General features: G+C 40.4%; 1 protein-coding gene across 1 annotated transcript in view; it reads right to left on the reverse strand.

Moving 5' to 3' along the window:
* Nucleotides 1–12,396, reverse strand: part of LOC121860429 (protein LMBR1L-like) — a 91,103-nt gene extending 78,707 nt beyond the window's left edge. Inside the window, exon 1 of the mRNA XM_042357587.1 lies at nucleotides 12,180–12,396. Coding sequence (XP_042213521.1) covers nucleotides 12,180–12,281 — 102 coding nt within the window. The 5' untranslated portion in view covers nucleotides 12,282–12,396. The remainder of the gene's footprint in view (nucleotides 1–12,179) is intronic.
* Between the last annotated feature and the right edge of the window lie 2,490 nt (nucleotides 12,397–14,886).

Raw genomic sequence — 14,886 nt, forward strand, 5'->3', positions numbered from 1 at the left:
GAGAGAGAGAGAGAGAGAGAGAGAGGAGAGAGAGAGAGAGAGATAAACACCAGGATGACTCTATTGAGATATCCTGGTCACACTGCTCTCATAAATCTTTCACCACCGTTTGTATATACATGCTGAACTGTGTATACATGCCTTGTAAATATACATGCTGAAACAAATGTGAACTTGGGTGACGATTTTAATGAATATCTGTCTATCTATCTACAAACAGATGGACAGACAGACAGACAGACTGTATGCCCCCCCAAAAAATATCCATTGACAGGAAGGGAATGCAAATAACTTAAAAGTAAAAAATTAACATTCAAATATTTCATAACGCGGGCTTCACAGACACCCAAAACTGCCTCGATTAATCTCTCTCTCTCTTTCTCTCTCTCTCTCTGTCTCTCTCTCAATTTCTAAAACGAGGAGGGTGCGGGAGGGAGGTCCGAGTCTTGGGAGGGGGCATCTGTCATCTGGAGGACGCAGTGACAGACAGGGTAGCGACAGTGTCCTTCGCCATCACCACTACCTCCCACCCCACACACACCAGGGCCGCCGGGAGGGACACAAGGTCTTCTTCCCTCACTCACACACACTCATGAACGTGACAGCGTGCACAGACAAACACGTTCACATGGGCAACACATACACACATTCCTATCTCACCCACCGACATGCAAGGCCAAACGAAAATAAGCAAGCGCGTTAGCACACACACACACTTGCAATACACAAATATATACTCCCATATAGACACAAACATGCGCATGTAATTATACAAACACCTACACAACCGCCTATTCACAAACATATCTCCCTAACCCCATATTAATACATCCAAACACAAACAGCCACACATCCCCAAAAACACATACATCCTCATCACTGAATTCAAGCACCTACAAACGTTCACATCCTTCACACACTCAATACACACACACACACACAATACACACACTCACACACACATCCTACAACTCCCACACACATTCCAACCAGAAGCAAAACCTCCATTATCCGGCTGTAAATTCTAGCTGCCCCCGACCATATTATATAACCAAGCGTCAAAAATACAACGCTACAACCACAGGTACTAGGATCTCTCTCTCTCTCTCTCTCTCTCTCTCTCTCTCTCTCTCTCTCTCTCTCTCTCTCTCTCTCTCTCTCTCTCTCTCTCTCTCTCTCTCTCTCACCATTACTTCTATATATTAATTCGTATCTTCGTATAGGACCAACACAGCGTGGAGTGGTGGTACTGGGGATGAAAACACAGCTTATCTACTAAACCCAGGTGATGGTGGTGGTGGTGGTGTGGTGAGTGGCGGTGGCAGTGATAATTACTCTTAGTTACGGCCACACAGTACAACAGCGATCAACAAAAAATCTTAAAACACACACACACACACAGATACACACACACTATCATTACTACTGTTTACATTAAGTCACCTTGCTGATTTGCTGCTTTCCCCATCTTGAGAATCCAGGTATACTGTATATTGTTGAAGTGGGTTGAAGGTGTGGTGGCATGGGTAAATGGGACGTGATTATGGGGCGGGTTATGGGTGTTAGTATTGCGTGGTATGGGTGGTATGAACTCCTCTAGAGGGGAGGGGGTAGGGGTGAGACAAGAGACTGTAAGGGTAAGATCAGTGGCGCCGGGTTATGGACAGTGGTGAGAGGTGACTTTTGTAGCGGCGCTCAACTGGCACTACTTGAAGAGGAGATAAAGGAAGAAAAAGAAGGAAGCAACATAGGGTGGGAGAAGGGAGGGAGGGGAAGGGAGGGAGGGAAGGGAGGGGAAGGAAGGAAGGAGGGAGGGAGGAGGGAGGGAGGGGAGGAGGGGAGGGAGGGGAGGAGGAGGAGGGGGAGGGGAGGGGGAGGGAAGGGAGGGAAGGAAGGAGGGAGGGGGAGGGGAGGGGAGGGGGAGGGGAAGGGGAAGGAAGGGAAAGGGAGGGAGGAGGGAGGGAGGGGAGGGAAGGAAGGAGGGATGGGAGGGAGGGAGGGGTAATAGAAAGTGAAGTAGCGTATTAGGAGGAGGTACACACCCCCCTTCCTGGCACACGCCACTCCCAGTAACAACAACAAGGCCACTGGTCACATACCACTACTAACACCAAGACCTCACGTGCTTCTACCACTTGTTAGGAGCTTCAACCCCCCGAACAAAGCTCACCTCGGCACACACACACGCATGCAACTCAGTAAAAAAAAAAAGACAATAGTACCCAAGTGAGCTACCTAGTCCTGTATGTGTGTCGTAAGAGCAGCTCAAGTACTTGGCATAAACAGTCACAACAAGAGCACACTGCCAGCACCTGAGGCCATCACTGTCGCCAGCTGGTCCAAGGCTCCCCCCCCCACCCTTCCCCAAACCTCTTAATTTGTTAATCATTTTCTACCAACTTTGCTGGAATAAAACGTAATTATCTGTTACATCTAATCCTACAAGCGTCTAAGAACGATTAGGGTTTTTTCCCCACAAGTACAAGCCTTTACTTGTCATGATCTAATTAAAAGTAGCTATTTATATTCTTCAGTAGCTCGGCATTGGGTTTTTCCTGTGAATTTGGATCCACCAAGTTATTTATTCCACGGGCTCCCCTCCCCCACACACGCTACTCAACGCCAACACAATACAGTATAAGTTGTATAACCCTGTATTTTTCCTCGTGGTACAGTACAGTCTCTCTTGTAATCATCAGAGTACAGTACAGTATATATAATCATAGAGTAGACTGCACTGCGGGAAGTTCACGGCTGTTCTCTTCTTGCCTCCATAATAAGGATGATTGACCAACACATTAGCACCCCTGCAGACTAGTTCGCCCAGAAATATACCAAGAACATAGTTACCGTATTGACATTACTTAAAATCCAAAACAATAAACATTTAAATCAGACTTATATCGTCTCATAAGCAAAAAAATCCGACAAACTTAAATACCAAATCAAATTACTATTATTATCATGAATTAAAAAGAAACCAAACTGGGATCACATGAAGAATAACACCGTCTCTAGTGCATTTCACCTGGCGAGGATTTATCATACTAACTTAATCCTCCACCGGTTAATGTACTGTTAAATAACCAGGTAGCTTGACCCACGAAATTACTTACTATAAATAAACATAAGTAGAGCCTTTGTAAATGTTAAACCAAACTGTGTATATAATAAAGTAAACGAGAGAACATCAGTTATAAATACAGTTTGCCGTATGCTAAACAAAAACCAATGTGACATCTCTCCCTCCACATGACAGCTGTAAGTTGACATTTATCCTGAACTCTAACCTAACACTACCCTTTAATTCATTCATATTTCACAGGCATAACTCGCTTCCAACCTACATTATACACCCACCTTTGTCCACGGACTTCCTGACATACCCGTGGAGCTTAACCTTACATACCGGAGAAGATTAGTGCGCCATATACGGTCGCCTCGGTGTCTACATAGGGAAGACAACACGAGTTTGGTCCCGCTACAGTGAGACGACACCAATGACACTGACGGACAGCCATGTGGACTGTTACCTTGCCACCATAATGGATACAGGATGGGACAGAGAGTAAGGCGAGACAATACTGTATTATTATGTTTAAAATAAATAAAGACAAATATTCCTTTTAACCTCACCAATCCTCTCCTCAACTAAGGTAACACAGCCGTAAGCTTAACTTGGTATGGAGTGACTCTCTTCATAAAATAAAAGGAGGTGGTTACTGCGCCGGGTCGTACGGTAAAACAGCTATTGAGCCGGGTCACCTGGTTCACACATAGCGTCCCTCCCTTACCTGTCCTTGAAGCATGTAAAGTCACTTCCCAGCCTGACTCGAGATTAGGCACAGTAAGTCATCAATAAATAACCCTGCTGTGTACAACTGTTTTAGCAGGTGACCTGGCCCAATAGCCACTTCTAAAATAAAAACATAACATGAACGTGATTTGACCTCCGTGAACTAACCGTCCGCCTGGCTGGGGAGCAGCAGCTCGGGGTGTCGAGTAGTTTAGCCATTTTTAGCTCATTTATGCGACAAATTTAGCTAAAAGCTGTTATATTCCACAGTTGGTAAAACAATACACGTGCCGGTACAGGTTCGAGACTGTATTCAAGATCAGTGTGTGCTCAGTCGTATCTCAAAAGTTACCACCTCTGAACAACTACTATACTACGTTAGTGTAATCACGGACAATGAAATTAGTCTATACACACTACAACCAGATTGCCATCTGTTTGTATAAAAGTAATGGGTACAAGCAGGAAGGCCAATAATTAATCTATATTGTTTACTTTTATGTAATCAAACACGATGCTAAACCCGAGTCAACCAACTCCACAATTTTCTTCTTTAATGTCACTGAAAATCTTCGACCTCCCAAACACTTATACTGAAAGTTTCCCTGGCTGAATTGACCAAATTATTAATTAATGCTAACTGTGACCATGCAATTAAAACATTTATGACGATGATATTAACCTAAGAAATTAATAACCTAAACCTAAGATCACTTGGGCAGATTACTTTAGTTCGTGTAATTTTCCTTTAAGTGTTTCAATGTGTAATCCATAATAAAATAGGACAATATTGTAAAATTACATTATACAAGTACTGTACCGAAATCTGAAACCTGCCCACACTTGCTAGGCTTTCACACCTTCAAATGTGCGACCGGTCCAAAATTAATGCTGCACAGTATTATGTACTGTGCCCACCTGGGCCGAGGTCATTGACCCACAACAGGGCCTAAGGGGCGAAAAACTAAGAGTAAAAAGAAATTAATAATATAAAAGAAAAAGATTATATTAATCTATACCATGAAGATGCCGGAAAACCAGCTTTTTGAAGTGAGACAGATTGTATCAGTATGGAAACACAAAAGAAGGCAGAGTATTCCACAGTTTGGCTGAGGTTATTCTAGTGTGACCGACATCCACAGAGAAAGGGTGGGCACAGATGGGCAGGACGAGTGTTATGAGCCTATGGCCTTGCCGGCAGTACACAGGGTGCCAAATCCACAGAACATTGCCCGTTAAAGTACCTCTAAAAGAGAGTGAAGTAACATTGTGGCAAAGAGAAAGGGAAGAAAAATTATCAACTACAGTAAAGAAGGAGAGTTAAAAAGACGAAATGCCTTTGATTCCACCCTATCTAACAGTTGGACAGAAGAAGAGCCACCCACAAAAATGAGAGCAGTACTCCACGTTAGGACGACTGAATCCCTTATATACTTGAAGCAACCGCTCAGGAGTGAAGTAGCTACGCCATCTGTACAGCATTCTCTGCTTTTGGTAGGCAGCTTTAGCAAGGTTGAGGATGTGTGGCTTCCATGACATTAGAGGAAATGGTGAGGCTTAGCATATCTATTTTAGAATTTGGCAGAATGATTGTGTCCTGAAATGTGATTGGTGGGAGATCAGCTAATTTGGAAAGTGTAATTGGTAAATACTGAGTTTTATTACGATTGAATTTAACTAAGTCTCCACCTCCCCATTCGGAGATGCTGCACAAATCCGCATTGATAGATAAAATATCAGCTCTAGAAACAGATCTAGTTTGATAGTTAAGGGGAAGGGGAAAATGTGAAGAAGAGTGAAGAGTAGAATCATCAGCGTAAGAATGGATAGAATTAGTTTTATTAAATCATTGATAAAAAGAAGGGAGAGAGAAGGTAAAAGAACAGAACCCTGTGGGACACCACTATTGGTAGAGAAAGAGCGAGAGATCGATCCCTCGACAACAACTGCCATGGATCTGTTTTCAAGGAAGCAAGAAATTAGAGAACAAAGTGGGGGGGGGGACCCTAAGAGGGAAGTTTAGAAAGCAATGACTTATGCCATACCCTGTCAAATGCTTTGGAGATGTCGAGGGCCACGATGAAAGTTCCCCATAATTCCTAAGAGAGGATGACCAAAGATGGGTGCAGTAGGAGAGCAGATCACCAGTAGATCTTGCCTAGCTTAAGCCATATTGGTGATCTGACAAAAGAGAATGGCGTTCAAGGTGACGGAATAAATGGGTTTAAGATAGTTTCGAAAATCTTAGAGGGATGAAGTTAGGGCAATGGGGGCGATAGTTAGAGGGATTAGAATGGTCCGCCTTTTTCAGGTTGGGCTGAACCAAGGCATGCTTCCAAGAAGAAGGAAAAGTTTGGGTTTTGAGGCGAAAGAGGCGAGCAAGCACAGGGGCCAGAATTTCAGCACACTCCCTTAGAACACGAGGGGGTATTCCGTCTGGTCCATGTGCCTTACTCACATTCAACCTGGATAACACACCAGCAACCCTACGAGTGGAGATTATAAGAAAGTGCATAGGTTCTGTACAGTACTTATGTTTCACCATATGTGTCATGTTTTAGTCAATACCTGATTACAGAACCAATCTGGATGCTGATAAATTCTGGAGTAAACAGAATGAACTTTTGCCTTTATTGCGAGTTCTTAAAATAATTCAGGTACTATAATGGCAATGATACAAATAAAAAGTCTAACTGTAGCTAATTAACACAGGACACGCCATGCCATATTCACTCAAACAAGAGATGACAGTTTTGTTAACTCAACACCAGATAATGCCACACCTCTGAGGATTAGCCAGTGTGCAGGAGTTTCCAAAAAACAGTACTTTGCACACTAAACTGTCTGTTCACACTGCAGAACACTTTGTTATACTGCAATTGGCATTTTGCCGAATAATAGAACTTCTCGTCTGTGATGTGGTTATAAGGGCTACACTTCAACTGGCCCGAGACATGGGTATGGATAATCGGGGCGAGCCTTGCATTGTTCTCATGGGATCTACTGCAACACTTGACAATAAAGGACTGGTTATCACTGCAGCCGAGAACATTCACGTAGACAGGTCATCCAACACCAGGCTATATGTGGTCAAGGCCTACACTGGCAAGTGTCTACAGTGGGCACACCTCAACTGAATCCCTAGGCTCCTTTGAATAAATGTACCCTAAAATGGGAAGTGGATAAGAATTTATGCTGCCAAGCATAAACCTTAGTTTTTAATCAGTAAGTGTCAAATGTGCAAATTTGAGATACAGTATAAGGGTTTTCCCATTTCTATTCTCCATTGACTGGTATATGTATTTACACCATAGCATGTGTGGGGTGCTCTTGTACCTGCAAGTGGCAATGTTTTGAGAAGATTAGAGAAGCAGACATCAAAATGGTGTTTGATGATTTTTGGAAACCAGGCGACTAAGTCTGCAGAATGCCTATCCCAACAAGGCAGAGCACTTATGCTCCTTCTATGCCAGAAGTCAAGTGCACATAGCTAACCTTTAATTGTCAATATCTCAAAATATCAGATTGGCACTTATGCCCCTGCTTTAGTCGATGCCTCAAATAATATCACAAGGATCAACTCCCAAATCCAGCTCACCTCAGGACCCTAAAGGGAAGACAGAAAAATACAGAAATGCTCAATCACTACTTTGGTATAAAATGGGACTTCAGGATCAATCCTCTTAATAACTTATGCCAGGCATAAGTTAACTTAAAGTAATACATACCCAGTTCAAATATCCTAAGTCTATAGTAGACAAGTGACAAAAGACTCATTAAAACCCCATCTTAACACGTAGGAAGGCTTCAAGTATAAGCAGAGAAGCATTCATACTGCAACCTAAAGCCTGTAAATCAGGCTAATTCAACTAAATAATTAGTAGAAATTTAACTTTTAGTTATACAGTACTGTACAGTATCAACTCATTCAGTGCTCTCGACACTTTAGGATTTTCTTCTGGCTACTAACTGACAATTTTATTCAGCTTAAAGAAAACTTCCAGTAATGAGAGGTCTAGCAAGTGTCATTTATATATACACTAAGAATCACCCAAATTACTGTACTGTACTTGGAAAAATACAGACAAATAAAATCTGGCATTTGTAAAATGTTAATACTGTACTGTACCCATGACTTAAGGCGGGTGAACTGTATATAACCAATTTGTTGCTCTTAGACCAAACAACGACAGTTCATCTGATAACAGCGGCCGAGTCCCTATGAGAGATTAAACACTTTAGACCCAATAGACACATTAAAATCCAAGGTAAACATGGGGAAAACCCCTGCATTCCCTAGGGAGGTATTAATTCACCTATGGTAATGCTTGGAAAATGAAACTAAGTAACTATTATAAGCATTGAAAGTTACAACCAATTTACTTCCAGGGTAATAGTGAGTCACATCGAAAGCAGGAGCTCTTTAACCACTAGACAAAATAAAATTAAATCCTACATCAGCAAACTCACCCCACACACACTGTAGGACAAATGGTGACATGAGACACCTACCACCAGCCTAGTTGCTTTCAGGCTGACCACCACCTGTTCATCTGACATATCCGTAAATTAATAATACATTACCCTTATGAGTAAATTTAATATTGTATATGAAACCAAGAAACACACAAGTACAGTATTCCAATCAGCTCTCCTGAAGAGTACAAGATCCTGTGGGGAAAAAATCCTCTGTGGTACAAAGGGGTAGACCAAATTTACTGGGAATATGGGAAGTCGGTAAGGAAATCAATTCATTGTTCCCATCAAATAAGCCAGTTCTATACAGTGGGGTATGCTGTAACGAACGGATCCTACTACGAATATTCCTATAACGAACGGTTTTACCTATAAAATTGAGAATGCTATAACGAACGAAACTCCTACAACGAACATTATTTAAAAAATTTTTTTTTTGTTTTTTACTAATTTATTGTTTTTTTATTACAAGTATTAATGATATTCTTTATTTCAGGGGTTTAGATGCATATTTATGCACTTTTTTACAATTTTTACAATTTTATATTATATTTTTCAGTGTTGAGTGGTTGTATTTGGGGGCCTGGAACGGATTAATCCTATAACGAACGAATGCTATAACGAACAAGGTTCTAGAACCAATTAGATTCGTTATAGCATACCCCACTGTACCTGTATAGCCAGTTTTCAGAGCTGCTTAAGTATACAGTACTGTATTATGTTCAACCAATGAACATGGACAAACACACAAGAAACCATAAAAGAGCAATGTGATGCACTGTATAGATTTGATAATTCCAAGTAGATATAGTGCACAACATGAATGTCCAATGTGAACTTTTCCTCCCAAACAACTCCTTCCCAAGAAACCAAACTACAGGTACTGTAGTGTACTGTATCTGCTTTCTACCTCAGGCCAGATGTTGCATCTGTCATGGAATTAGCCTATAGTCAAAATACTTGATCAACACACTGATAATTACAGTACGTATCGCGTACAGGACTGTATAAGAACTGTACTATACAGTGCTTGGCCAACTCAATGCCTAAGTAGCAACTTAAAGCCATAATGGAAGCACTCTTACAATGCAATACAAAACTAAAATGCAGTATACAAATAACATGAATAAAGCACATCACACAGTACTTACCAGATGTACTGTACACTCAGTGTACAGTATATCAGTAGGGTTTGTACTTGTTGTGTACCAGTATAGCTACCAGTCCCCAAATCACATAAAAATGCCATGCTGTTGATAATATCAGGGCAGGTGCAGAGCAGTTCCACTCTATGACTGTACAGTATCTGAAGTGAGGGTCCTAATGATATCTTGCAGCCAATGTCAAAAAGGAGAAAAAAAGAGGGGGGGAGGGGAACTCTTGAGTGTAAATATTTAAGCTTGACAACAAAAACTCTTCACCCTTCAATTTTAAGTTACCTCTATGCCTAGAGCCTCCTGCTGAGTCAAGGACACTGGTAATGTAAGCTTTTAATTCAATCCAGTCTATGATCTTAGTAACACCTCTTAGATTTTCTGGCTACTGTATATACTGTATGCATACACGGTTGGTTCCAATGTACAGTACGGTAGTGTCAAGTGTCCGTACAGTCACGATAACTAGTACAATATTGGTCATATTTTGAGCAAAGAACATTTTACTGCAATTAAGTAGATTTAACCCTGAACTATTCCTACCAATTCTCTCCAAATTAACCCAACCCAAAGCTAAATACTGTAACAGAAATATTCTGGTAAATATACTGTACTGATCATATGAATTACATAACTAAAAGAGTTTTCTCTAAGATTTATACTGTACTGTATATAATTCTAAATACAGAATGAATACAGGATGACTGATATGCTTATCATTGTCCAATTATATACTTATCAATATAGCCAACTTGCCACTTAAGCAGTATGATATTATCTCACCAGACAGCACATATCCTGCTAGTCCTAATTCTCACGCTACAAGTGAAAATAACATTAACTTCAGAATAATTCAAACAAAACAGTACAGTAATATTTTACTATTTATGTATAATTAATGCAGCTACCAGTAACAAAAAATAAAAATAAAATACAAAATTAGTTTACAGTACAGTACCAAAGTATGTACAATACAGTGCATAGCTACAGTACAGTCCTGTACATGTAGTTTCTTCTACAATATGAGCAAAGTTGGTCAGCTCAGCCAAAACAAAATTTAGCTATGTATGAAAATATTAATCTTTGGAAGCTTGAACTTGTTTTAATTAGTAATTATTTTTGTAAAAATAAACATTAATTAGCAATACTACACAGTTCATCACCAAACTGCAAAACTTAATACAATTCCTTGAAATGCAACAAGCATGAGTAAGCCATCTTTGCTGTGCTAAAGCAAACAAAAATTTCCTTACTGGTGAAGCAATTACAATGTACTGCATACTGTACAGTATTCCATTTTATATTACAATAATAACAAGGATGGAACCAATGATAATTATCAAATATACGTGACTAATCTTATAATCTTACCACAGGTACCATAGTATAACATGGTAGAATCTACCATTCATTTTCCATGCCTGGGAACAAATTTCCTCTGGCTTATAGCCAGAAACAAAAGCATCAAACCTATCACCTCATCTTTAAGCATGAAGCTCAGATACTCCCGAGCTCTCTTAATAATTTTCAATAAGCATTTGCTGTAGTGCATAGCATGTAATGCTGACATGTAACACAAACAAGTTAATATACTTACGAAGAGATAATTTGACCACGACCAAGCAGGGACTGTGTGTGACTTTAATGGGATTATGGCCAGGATGGCTGTGGGCATTACACTACAGTATTATTTAAATGATGAATAATTTCTCATTATCTCCGTTAATCGTCTTCTGATACTCCGAGATGTCCCAAGTCTCCCATGGACATAAATAATGTAGGTTAGGTCAAATCAACATTTTTTTTAGATCTATACCTAACCAGCATCCTAACTTAAACATTGAGGTGTTGGTTTTCTTAACAAATCAGACCTACAGTAGTTCAGTGTGGGTTTTCGTTAATATTCCGCAAACACTGACTTACGAGCCTAAATCTTGAGCTGGTGTAGGGTTACAATCTTAAATTATATGCCAGTGTTTGCAGATTAATTACCCAACAGGTGAATACAAAGACCAGGTTAGGTTAGATTAAGGCTTTTTTTTTTCGTACTTTTTTAATTCCACATTTTCACTCTGCTTCGAAGCCCTGCCCACCTTTGTTAAATATGGTTCATCATAACCCAGCATCGCCAAAATTATTATCACTAACTCAATGCTAAACACTGCATTTCTCTTTATCATGCCAAAATCTTTGACAGTGTTTGCTTAAAAATAAAGGCATGGGCTTTGATCTACTTGAAGTTTCTTTACTGAATTAAAATATATATATATATATATTTGATCCCTCATTGGGTATATATTGTGCATTAAAAAAGGCAGTGATTATTTACCCGGTAATGAACCTTTACTTCAGCTACCCGGGTAATATCAGACATTTGTTGATTGCTGGAGGCTGATAATGCTGATCCTCAACATGTTTGCAAGGAACTAAATTCAGTACAGTACTGTCATCTGCCTTTAGTGAAAGTCCCATAGGAAATATAAACCATTACTAAGTCCACGGAGTCACTGTATATATTTACCACTATATTCTGTGCATGGAAACAAACGCCCATACCACATACAGAAAGTCTCCACTGTCTTAAATCTGCCGAATGAATTGTCTTCAAAAATGTCAAATACACCATTTAAACAGTAGGGAAAAATCAATAAGATCCATTTTTTTCTCGTTCAATTCATCCTCCTAATATCTACACCATTTAAAATAATTTAGTTTAGAGATATTTATTAGAAAAATTCAAAAAATGTACTCACAATGTATTCCCTGACTGTGTTGTTGAAGTGGATCTCATCTTCAAACGGGTCCTTCAGTGGCTCGTCGGGAAGCAGTTCACTGATATTCTTTATGTGGCCCATCTTTCTGTCGTCACCATTTCCTTGGGAAAGTCACAACACATGATTTTCCGCCAGAGTTCAGAGCCGTGCGCTACTCACTAGCTCATTTCCACCACAACACTGAACCATCTTCCATCTTTACCCTACTTCTGTTGTCTCTCACCCACTGTTGCCACATCTCACCGCTAATACAACGCCTCGCATTGCCATATGTCTTCATTTTATATATTTAGAAACTAAAAATAATTACGTTTACCTTTCAGGAATATATATGTTTTACATGTCATATGGACCGTGAATAACAATGTGCAAAAATATTATATTACTGCCGATGAACAAGAAAATTTAATATGAAATAAAGGTTTAAATGTTACATTGGCTATACTGTAAAACTGTTTATGACTGGCTATAGACGAAAGGAAGCGGAGTAAAACAAATGAGCATTTACTAATACGTAAGAAATCTTTAAAATAACTTGGCTAAAGTTTGTCTTATTTGATTGCATTTACAACCACTTGTAGAATCCAACCTTAAATACACTTAAGACGTGAGGCTTTATTGTAGTAAACAAAACAAGTAGTCCTTTCCCTACCTCAAGAAATTATTTGTTATAGTTTTGGGTATATTTAATACGAAAAATTCGTATAATACAATTAGGTGCAACAATTAATAAATAATAAAGGTAAAACACACTCAGACGAAGATGCTTGGTGTAGGTCCAGAAAACGGCATCGTACACTATTATTGCGTGGCCCTCCAGGCCTCCACCTGCTTTACCAGGAGGCACCAGCTCTACTTCCCACCCAGGAGGCGAGCACCGTGTATACAATGACATTTCTAACCACACCCTGCAAAATACAGTGCATTTAGCAAATGCTGCAGCTACTGAGAATGGGGGGTCGGCGTCTACCAAGAGCAGAGACGTCACCGAGAACAAATTCCGGCTTGAATGTCATGTACACTAATGCTGACACGTTCCTTGATAAGAGAGAGAAGTTTGAAACACTACTGAAGGTACACCAACCCGTCATAGTAGAAGTTGTAGAACTGTTGTACAAGGACAGGAGAATCGACCCAGAGGAATGTGACTTCAGTATTGACGGATATGACTTATTTACGAACCTTTCTCAAGAAACTTACAAGAGGGGTGTGGTTATCTACAGTTGTTTAGAGCCAGCCAGGTGAGGGTACAGGAAGAGGATGTTTTTGAAGAATCCAAGTGGTGTAAAATTAAATTAAAGGGAGGAGACACTTATTGGCGAGTGTATCTACAGATCCCGAAACTGTAGCTTACTCAACCAAAAGAACTTAAGGGCCTTAATAGACAACGCAGCGATGCTCAACCCTAGCCACCTCCTTTTCATGGGGGACTTTAACTATGGCGACATCGACTGGAGAAATGAATTCACGCCAAATGACTTAAATAACCCAGTTACTCTTTTTGTAGAAACCCTGAGTGATAATTTTCTGCTCCAACATGTTAAAGACCCGACGCATTAGAGGGAAGCAAACACTGAGCCACTGAACTTCACCTTAACAAACGAGGGAACATTTAGCCCCAGTTGGCGCCAGCCACCATGTAATGTTGTCATTTAGATTTAACTGTTACTTATTTCACGACAAAACCAGGCCAAGGTAATATAAAGGAAATTACGACGGGATGGGGGAGGAGCTGAGGGGTATCCACTGGCCTGACTCACTGAGGCATAAGAACGCAGACACTACCATAGCCAATAAAGTGAACCATTTGATCGAGAAATATAAACACACGAACAAACTCAGTGCCTCTAGGAATACAAGGAGACTTCTCCATATGAACCATGCGCCGGTCGACAAAGTTAAGAAAACACAGAAATTCAAGGCATGGGTAAGGTCAAACAATGAGCAGGACAGGAGGATGTATGCAAGAGCCAGGAACCAAGGAAAGTCAGGGTGTACAAGGGCTGAAATGGAGTTCCAGAGGCTGGTTGCAAGCGAGGTCAAGTCAAACTCAAAGGCTTTTTACCGCTATGCAAAGTCGAAATTAAAAACGCGAGTAGGAGTATCGGATCTAAGGTTTGAAGATAGTAGTTACGCAGATTCTGACCAAGACAAGCTGAACGCATTGAACAGTTTCTTTTCCTCGGTGTTCACAAGAGAAGATGCGATCAATCTTCCTGCGTTTGAGGACAGATGGTTTGACACAGCGCTGACCCACATTGTGTTCACAGAAGAAGTTATAAGAAATAAATTGTCAAAGCTAAAGGTTCATATGAGTCCCGGTCCCGACATGGTGCACCCCAGAGTGCTAAGAGAGATGTACAACGAACTTACTGAGCCCCTGAAGATCCTGTTCTGTAAATGCCTGGATGAGGAAAAGTGAATGAAAAATGGCTTGTGTGAGTCCTATCTCCAAGAAGGACGACCGTCACTCCACGAATAACTATAAACCGGTGACGAGCATAGTATGTAAAGTATTTGAGAGCATTATAAGAGATGCCATGGTGGAACATCTACTACGAAACAACCTTGTAAAGGATTGCCAACACGGTTTTTATGCGGGGCGCTCCTGCTACAATTACCCAAGGCACTGATGTTTACCCAAATTCTGAACAGGGGGTGGTACATCCAAAATATATGCCTAGAT

The sequence above is a fragment of the Homarus americanus genome, unplaced genomic scaffold (assembly GCF_018991925.1).
Source record: "Homarus americanus isolate GMGI-L3 unplaced genomic scaffold, GMGI_Hamer_2.0 scaffold28051, whole genome shotgun sequence".
NCBI lineage: Eukaryota > Metazoa > Arthropoda > Malacostraca > Decapoda > Nephropidae > Homarus > Homarus americanus.